General features: G+C 44.1%; 1 protein-coding gene across 1 annotated transcript; it reads right to left on the reverse strand.

Annotated features, from left to right (window-relative positions):
- Positions 1–4,405: 4,405 nt before the first annotated feature.
- On the reverse strand, positions 4,406–7,476 carry PtA15_13A92 (uncharacterized protein; the record flags this gene model as incomplete). Its single annotated transcript, XM_053162773.1, has 5 exons — positions 4,406–4,627; positions 4,712–5,563; positions 5,632–6,115; positions 6,195–6,685; positions 6,757–7,476. 5 exons carry the CDS (start codon positions 7,474–7,476, stop codon positions 4,406–4,408), a joined length of 2,769 nt encoding a protein of 922 aa, XP_053026248.1.
- Between the last annotated feature and the right edge of the window lie 1,730 nt (positions 7,477–9,206).

The following is a 9,206-nucleotide window of genomic DNA, read 5'->3' on the forward strand; positions in this document are numbered from 1 at the left end:
GTCAGAGTGCTGCGCTAGCACTGATTAAACCGCTGCGCTGCGCCAGAAGTGCCGTTGTTGTCAGCGCAGTGCAGCAGTTGCACCCAAGCACAAAACACTGGGTAACCTCAACTCCTGATCAAATGGATTGATTTGACTCATAGATTGAAATCCTTATCTACATTTAGCAGGAGTATGCTTTGTAGAATAAAGAAATAACAATCGGGTAGATTGTGAGAAAAATTGGATGAAGTAATTTGAATATTGCCAGTGGAAAGATTGTGGATATGCTTTTAGCCAATACAAATCATTTTGAGGGAAAGTTTTTACATATGTAGTACAATACATGTGGATGGATTTGCAAAGGTGGATTTCTGACTCAGAAGAATGCTACTCTGTTTTCTCAACTGACAATTTATGAAAGTCTGGGGCATACTGACCAGCTTCTCCTTGAATAAAGATTGTATTTTCTCCGGGCTAATGGACGAAATAATCAAATAATCAGTTACAAAAATATTGGGGCTATCAAATTAGGTTACATCGTGAATTGTTTTGCAACACTCACTTTAAGGGGAAGTGCTACAAGAAATCCTTCAGCCATATCATCCCATGTCTGTTACATTCAAGATATTAAAGATTGCCAGATGTCAAAATCAATCAGCTGAAGTGTTACCCAGAGTCCCAATGATTGGATTTTTTTTTTTCCTTTTCAAAATGAATGTACTTACAAGTCCAGTTATAGGTAAATCTGCATAATAGGGGGCACTGTCGTTTATGATAAAAGCTGTGTGCTTGAAGTTTAATTTTGAATCATCCATGTTCCCCGGAGACAGATCTGCATTGATGTAACTCAAGCGGACCAAAGTGGGTCCATTCTTTGAACCAGGAATTTTGCTCCAGCGCACTCCACTTTTACCATCAGGCATGAGGTTACCTGCTACTTTAACACCTTGAGAAGTCAGTTTTATTGTGGCAGAACCCTTTATTTCAGCTACTTCAACCGGGAAATCTTGGAAATTTCTCTTGAGAGCCGGCCTGGTTTCAGTTAACTTGATTAACAAACATCCGTGCTTGTCAATTGTGGTGATTAGACTGTAAGAATTTGTGGTACAAGAAATTTTTGAAAAGCTTTAATCAGCAATAGATGTGAATTACCAAATTTTGAATAACATACGTTTTGTTGATAATTCCCCGATCTTTTTGAGTCAGTACATCAACCACATGTGCAGATGAAAAACCCAAATCTTCAAGCTGAATGGTTTTTTGTGAGCTATCATCAGACCAATTTATTATGACTGGGTTGAAGAAAGTAATCGAAGTTCATTAAAATGATTAGTCTCAAAATTAAGAAACCTATATAAGTTAGATAGAAACTTGGAGGAAATTAAATTCTTACTTGCAACTGTACTACCATCACTGAGAGGCCCACTCCATATATCCATGTCAGCAGGGTATCGGCGATTTAGGGTGATACTTTTCCCCAGGTTGTCTTGCTGTGTAAAAAGAGGAAGTGTTTGCATCAGTAATTGATTTAAATTTAGCTCCTTTGAAAACTACTCACATTGATGGCAATTGCCCCGGGGTTTGTCAGTAGTTCTATTTCCTCCTGACTGAGGCGGGATATATCAGTTGAAATGATTAGGGGAGATCTGGGATGTTGATAATTTTATTCAAGAGGTATCTGAGGTTAATTGTGTGCTTGGGGAATCTAGATGAGTTTTAAAAGAAGAAGTAGGAATAAAACTTACTTTGCTGCAGCCCAAAAGCAAAATTGTGTTCTCTTCTCTGCCATTGTTAGTTTATTTTCACCAAATTGGAGAAATCCTAGGTCATTATATGGGCCTTTGTTTGAGAGGGAATATGGGTAAAGTGCATTTAATGTCCTGATACTTTTTTAAATAAACAGATATATTCAGCTGGAAGTGCAAGAAATTTGCAATGAGTCGTTGAGCTTCTTACAAAGAGTTCCAGTTATCTAGGGTGTCATCAGCTATTCGCCAGCTATTGGCTTTGGTATCTTTAGCTGATGGGGAAGCCCCCCACTGTCCAGTGCTAGTTTCACAAAGGATGGTTAATAAAGTGAACATATTACTGATTTCTTGAAATATCAAGGACCATTCAACTCACGCATAAAATATTTCATTCCGGGAACCAGTCTTTGCTAGTTCACTTTCCATTTCAATGTAGCGTGACTTTCATTTCAACATTCATCAGCTTTCTATGGCCCTTTTAAGATTTTTTAGAATTAGACATACATTCACTTGATTGGCTGAATCAGGATTTTGCAATATTTCAGGTTTTGCCCAGTCACAACTTTTTGATTTATGGAAATTTAAGTCAGCAATCTCAAAGCATATATGTGTTTCTTGGAAAAATATTTTAACTGACGGCCTGTGAGATATATAGGTTGCACCAAGGGCTTTAATTAAATCATGCATGTATGTCTGAAGGTTCTTTTTGGATTTTGCATGTGAATTTTCACCCTCATATCTTGGGCATATTTGTGGTCTAAAAATTGCCAAATCATGCAAACAATTAGTTAAACTCTTTTCATCCATGCATTTTATCAAGAAAACACAGCAATATCAAACTCACCCTGCCCAAGTACCAAAACCAAGACGAAGTTGCCTACGTCTGAAGTCTTCACGGAAATGAGCAGCTTTTCCGAGAACTTCGGATTTGTACTTTTTGTTGATGGAATAGTTGTACTTGTGAGAAATTTGGGTCCAATCCTCAATTGAAAATAAATAATAGAGTCACTTACTACCAGATCATAATATGGGGTAAAAAAATCACCCTTGGAATTAGCCTCCCATCCGCATTCAATGATAAAAGTTGTATATCCAGCTTTTATGAAACCCTTCTGAGCCATCAAGTCCGCTTGCCATTTTAGACCTTTAATTTTTACATGTTTCCCACAGCCAAAAGGATAGAAAGAGTTCCATCCCATTACAGCTAATAGAAAATAGATTCTGTAAGTATTCAGTCATTTTGGATCATACATCAGGTTCACTTACGCTTAACTCTAGGGCCTTGAGCAGCATTATGTAGCACTATTTCAACTGGGGTTTGAGTCGTTAATCCAATAGTCGAGAACATGAAAATTGCAACACTGAGCCATTTGATTTTGTAGAATGAAAATTTATCCATCTTCAATGAGATATTTATCTAGGTATTCTGCAGAGTTGGTGATACAATTCTGCTCTGTGTGTGTATATTGTCCCAAATGATGATTTATTCAAAGGAAAATTATACCTGTGAAGTGTGAAAAGTGATTGTTTGGAGAGAATGAAGGTGTCAGATGGATGAAAATTGTCTTTGTAAGTTTGTGGTGTTAAAGGATGTATATAAAGCCAATGTGATTTATCAGAAAAGATAGTCAAAGAGTCAGTGCAATGTCAATAAAAATTGTTTGAAATCATGTGTTTGTAAGATCCTGTCAGTGACGGTCTTAGTTTGGGATTCAAGAGAGAAAAAGGCAAAGAAGGTTCCGATGAGCGCGGTAGTGAGGAATGAGCGATGAATGAGAACAAAACCAAGCGCTAAACATACAGGAAGCAAACACACAAACGGGTACGACTACGGGTGTCTTGATACAGTTCAAACATGCAAACTCCGGATGACCTGACTACAGTTGCTTGGATTCCGTCCAGATGTTCAAGTGTTTCGCGAAAGGTGTCGCTGATATAACCCCTTCCAATTAGGAGAGGTTTACTTCAGATGTGCTTGATCAAACACTTCGCTCCGGATGTCTAGTTACCCGAGCCCGCCTGCCAGCTTGGATCGTGCTGAGAAGACGGAGTTCTTGGTTGGCTAGGAGAGACTTACTGCCTTGGTGATGCCCATTTCCCTGCTGCACGAGTCCTACTGCTGATACGCGGAATGTTTCGCATCGGTGCTCTGCACCGTCCCATGGGGAAGATTAGAACATGATGACAATTTGTTTGGAAACAAATATTGATGAGGACGGTGAGTAATTGAACGGGAGCTGGTGATTCCAACGGGACACAAAGCATGTTGTTGAAGCCGGAAGCCAATTAGGCCGCAGGAAACTACCAAGTTGGCTCACAGCCTCACTAGATGCCGCGGCGGGCAGGATCAGGACTGTCAGCCGGGGTTCTCTCCTAGAGAGCAAGCTGGACAAAGATAGTAGTATATATCCAAGCATTACTACTAAACTAGATACAAGAGCAGTTGCAGGTAAAACTTGGTGTTTACATTTGCTGTTGGAGAGGCAAAAGCCTTGCCGTCACTTGAGAGAAACAAATGGATAAAGTAATCATGATTTGTTATTCTACAACAACCAACAAAGAACAAGTGGGAAAAATCTGAGCTCTAGCCAAACGCGTACATTGTCCCTGCACACACACGCACACACGCAAAAAGTAAAGAAGACAGGGGTACATTAATGGATGGGGCCGGGAAGTTAGAGGGAGGAAGACTGTCGGTAGACGAGTTTCTGGATCAGCAGATGGACCTGCGAAGGCGCCAGGACGCGCCCCTGGGCCTGGTCGAGCAGATCGTGCTCCGCGCAGTCTGGGGCTGGAGCCGCCGTCGAAGAAGACTGGTCGTCGTCGTTGACGAAGCTGAAATCGAATTCGAACTTGATCAAGCTGTAAAACCTGCGATACTTTTCGAGAATCTCTTCCTGCAAAAAACATCCCGAGAGGGTAAGTAAAATGAGTGGGGAGAAAGACAAAGGGGAGGGGGGGGGGGGGGTGTGGAGACGGACTTGGAGTGCAGGAAAGAGGACGTTGATGAGGTTGAAGTCGTGATGGTCGTCGTCATGGAAGTAGAGCGCGACGCGATTGAAGATGATGTTCAAGCCGAGCTGGAGGTCGTTGAAGAATGTCTGAGAGACGGCAAGCACGTTGCTCTGGGAGGCCCACTCCTGGTTACCCAGGTTGCGGTTCAGGGTACTGCCCCCTCCCGCGCCACCACTGTCCAGAGGATCAGCGGACGGCTGAACCATCGAGGCCTCCAGGTTCAGATGGTTCTGACACTTCGTCAGGAACGGCTCGATCGAATTCGAGCAGATCAAGGCGGACGACTTGAGGATGAATTGGTGGCAGATCGTCTTTAGCTTGAGGTCGACGTCCGACTTGCTGTCGATAGTCTTCGTGATTTGGGCGTCCAGCATGTCCAGATTGAGGTTGAGATGATGCTCGTCGACGGATAAAGGGTCCTGCTCTCTCTGAGACGAGTATCGCATCCGTTTCGAAAACTCGATCTGACTGTGGTTGAGGTTCTTCAGCTTATTCATCAAGGTGATCGGCTTGAAGATCAGCGAGTCTTTGAAGCTTGGGTTCAGGATCTCTTTCAAGACATCGGTGATCGGCCCGAGATCGACGGCCCGCTCGACTTGGACAACATCCAGGGTTCGGATCATTTCCTTGAGGATCAACAAATGTCTGATCACAAACAGCTCCCGATCGATCGAATTCACTTGGATCTTCGAGCTCATTGCCGGAGTCGTCGAGCTGGCCTGGTGGCTCGTGACCGAGTTCATCATGTTGGAGGCTTTGATGATCGATTCCGAGCAAATGCCTACCGCCTCACCGGCGAAATCTTCAAAAATAGCATCCTGTTCATGTGTGGTTTGTTGTCAGTCACCCTTGGACGCATAGTTGGCAAAGTGTGCAACGAACATACATTGACATACGTATGCAGCCTTGATAGGACCCACAAGGTCTTCCTCAAGGTAGGATACCAATTTTCCTGGACACCTTCAGCCGGAAGCCTGGACTTAAGTGGTGCATGAGAATGCTCGACGAGTGGGGCGGGAGGATTGTTGGTACGCTTGGACTTTTGGCCACTCTGCTGACGTTTCTGGTCGGCCTTGATGAGCTTGTTAGGGTAATCAAGGTCTTCGTGTTTCGGCATATAGTTAGCCACTTCGGTTTGGATGATTGCTTGGGCGCGAAAGATCAGGCGGGTTTGGATGTCTTGAAGGATCGGCTTGAGGAGAGTTGAGAACTTGAATCGAGACTTGTCTGCTTCAATCAAGTTACTATCCATCGCAATCAACGCATTCGAGATCGTCGCCAAATCACATAGCAGATCTAATTTCTGCTCATGCAGGATCTGAGGTCTCAATAAATCGTACAAATAATCGCACAGAGATTCTAGATAAACACTGAATCACGATGAATGAATAAATATTGATTCTAGCATGTTTTTTTTTCTTCTCTCTTTTGGGAAAAAGAAACTCTTACAATAGCTCTTCTTCGCCAGTTTTTGGGAAAAATGACTTGAAGAGGTTCCATTCGGCCGTACACACCGATCTCATGTAATTGCATCCGGTGGTCGCCAGAGAGATGAGATCAGGGACCTGCTGATGGGTGATCTGGATGCGGTTGATTTCGATCTTGATTCGGGCATGGAGTAATTGGCTTCTGGTTGAGACCCAGGTAGAGAAGAATTCACTCAGCAGTGCCCCATACTCGTCTCTGTCGAATAAATACCGTTTTTCGACCTGTGAAATCAGCGGACGCATTTCTTCTGATAAGGTCCAGAATTTCCCATAGAGCAACGTTTCTTCTATCTTGAGATTTGACGAGGATTGTTGGTTGATCTGCAGCTTCTCTTGCACCTGTCGGCTTAAGCTTTTCATTTGATTTGTGTAGTGCAGCTTGATCAATGTCATCGAGCGCGTCAAACATTGCTGAAAGCGAACCAGATACAAGTCTGCATCCTTGAAATGCCGCTGAAAATACAAGGGAGCAGGAAGGTGAATCTCCGGAAATGGCGATAATCAAAAGTTTGGCTTGCACGTACATTTGATTTCATGAACTCTAGACAGACGTCGAGCCGCTCGATCATGGGCAAGAATTCTTGGCTGTTCACGATCTCCGCTTCGCCCGGTCTGCTGAGCACGCGCTGGGACTCGTCGAGCCGGCGGAAGTAAGCCAGCCGATCGCTGAGGGCGGTGGCGATGGATCCGAGTGCTTTCTGGTCGTCGAGCATGCCCTGACAGGACCGTTCGAGGCTCTTTGAGTTCTCATTGACGAATTTCCAGTTGGCCTCGATCTCGTTCAAGCAGGCCCGGCAGTCGTCGATGGCTTGATCGAGCAGGTCGCATGCATCAGAATAGGTGGACAGGACCGAGAGATGGTTGAGGTAGGCTGATTCAGAGTCGGCTTCGATCTGTGAGGAGATGGTTGAGAACCAGTCATTGAAGCGGTCGATGGATGAGATCGGCAGATGGTGCCTCTGTTCTGGAGGGATGAATTCGTGCTGTTTGGTCAGCCGTCGTAGCGAGGATGCGGGCGAGTTGGATCTGGTGGATGGCGGGCTCAGCTGGTGGTTGTGGGTGCTGAGCTGCTGGTTCCTGAGTGAGACTGAGGATGGCAAGGGCTTGTCGACTGTGGCCTTCTGGATCGAGTGGATCGACTGTTTCTCCAGGTCGGTCAGGGGCGAGAGTGAGTCCCAATGCTGGATGAGGCTCTGTTCCGAGCTGGCTTGCGGGTGGTGACGTGGTGGTTGTTGGGCGGACATGGTGGGGTGCCAGGTGGGGTTCGCTCGGTTTTTATACCAGGGGAGTCCTCAACCGAATTCTCCATCCCCCGGCAAGCTGTCCGCCCCCGGCAGCCCCCGGCCGGGTGTTCAAAGTCTTTTCTCCCACAGCGGGGTTCACACTAGAATTTTAAAAAACTTTATAGCCCATTTTAAGGGCTTCATGAACAAATTTGTAAAAAAATGTGGAAGTTGGTCTGATTGCCAAGGAACAGCCAAATCTGGACAGTTTTTGTTAAGAAAAAAAGTTGTTCATAAAGGCCTTAAAATGGGCTCTAAAGTTTTTTTAAAATTATATTGTGAACCCCATACAAAAGAAAGTTATTATGCAGTGCAAAAAAATGAAAAGAACAGATGATGGCAGTAAAAACAGGGTTTTTCATGAACCAGGGCAGAAGTTCTGGAATCTTTTGAGATTTCAACAGAAATTTTCTGTACACAGCCTGCTGGGTGGATATTTGACTTCCCAGGCCAAAGCCTCTGGTGAAGCATACTTTGACCAGGATGCCAAAGCTTTGGGGAAGGGTATATTATGATTAGGATTAAGTTGAAGTGGATAAACATGTGTGATTCCTGGAATTTGACCAAGTATGATAGGAGGGTTATCATTTGGAGGGCATAACTGAGGGAAGCAAGCATAGCAGTTTTGTTGCATGAAGTGAAATACTGGGGTTTTATAGGCATTGGCCATAACTTGAAATGCATCCGGAGCTATCATCCAATGGATTCTCTCACAAGGACTGCTTGAATCTATATTGATTGAGCTTAACAACCTCTCAACACTAACATATGGAAAGATTCCTGGTTGACTGTAAAACTCCATCCGGTGTTTGATTTCTGCCACAAGCTCCTGGCGGATTTGCATGAATGAATCTTGACTTCTGCCGAGTCCAACAGCAGCTGCACAGTAACCACAGTTGCCATCACTCTTCACATCAAACATCTTATCAACATGGGGCTGGATGAATTTTGGGAGCTCCTTGATGAGGTATCTCATTTCAGGGAGGTCGTTTGAATTGATAATTGAATTCCTTATCTTGTGATAATCTCCCAAGGTAGGATAAAGAACAGAATTGGATGGCCAATTTTGATGAATTACTCTTTCAGATGTATCAAGAAATTGTTGATCAATCATTGGTAGGGTTTTTTCTTGAACTTGAAGAATACAGAAATCATATTTGCTTCAGCTCACAATTTGTGATTTGGATTATACAGCAATTTATTGGATAGTATAATTACCTTTCTTAATCTCCTCATGTTTTTCTTCATATCCTTGGTCTATTAATTTCAGTTTTATTTGCCATTGTAGTTTCCAGAAAGAATAAATCATGGGTCTTGGAAAAACGACTCCCAAGTTTTGGGAAAACGACTCCCATACGTCCGCGCGACCGTTTTTCAACCAGCGCTTGACGTCGACCTAGACCCTTTTTTGGGAGTCGTCGACCCAAAAAAATTTGTTTTTGGGAGTCGTCCCCACTAATTTTTATGAATATTTTTATTATTTTTTTCTCGGGGGGTTTGGGAGTCGTTCACCCAAAACGAGTGCCCCCTGCGTTATTTTGGGAGTCGGCCGCGGGGGCCACAGAAGCCCCCAGGGAGTCGTGACGACTCCCCTTCGAGCCCCCCACCCATCACACAAGTCACACACCACAACCGCCACACCAACCGCCCAATCACCGCTCACCCGTCCACACCAACCGCCTGATCGATCC

The sequence above is a fragment of the Puccinia triticina genome, chromosome 13A, assembly GCF_026914185.1.
Source record: "Puccinia triticina chromosome 13A, complete sequence".
Classification (NCBI taxonomy): domain Eukaryota; kingdom Fungi; phylum Basidiomycota; class Pucciniomycetes; order Pucciniales; family Pucciniaceae; genus Puccinia; species Puccinia triticina.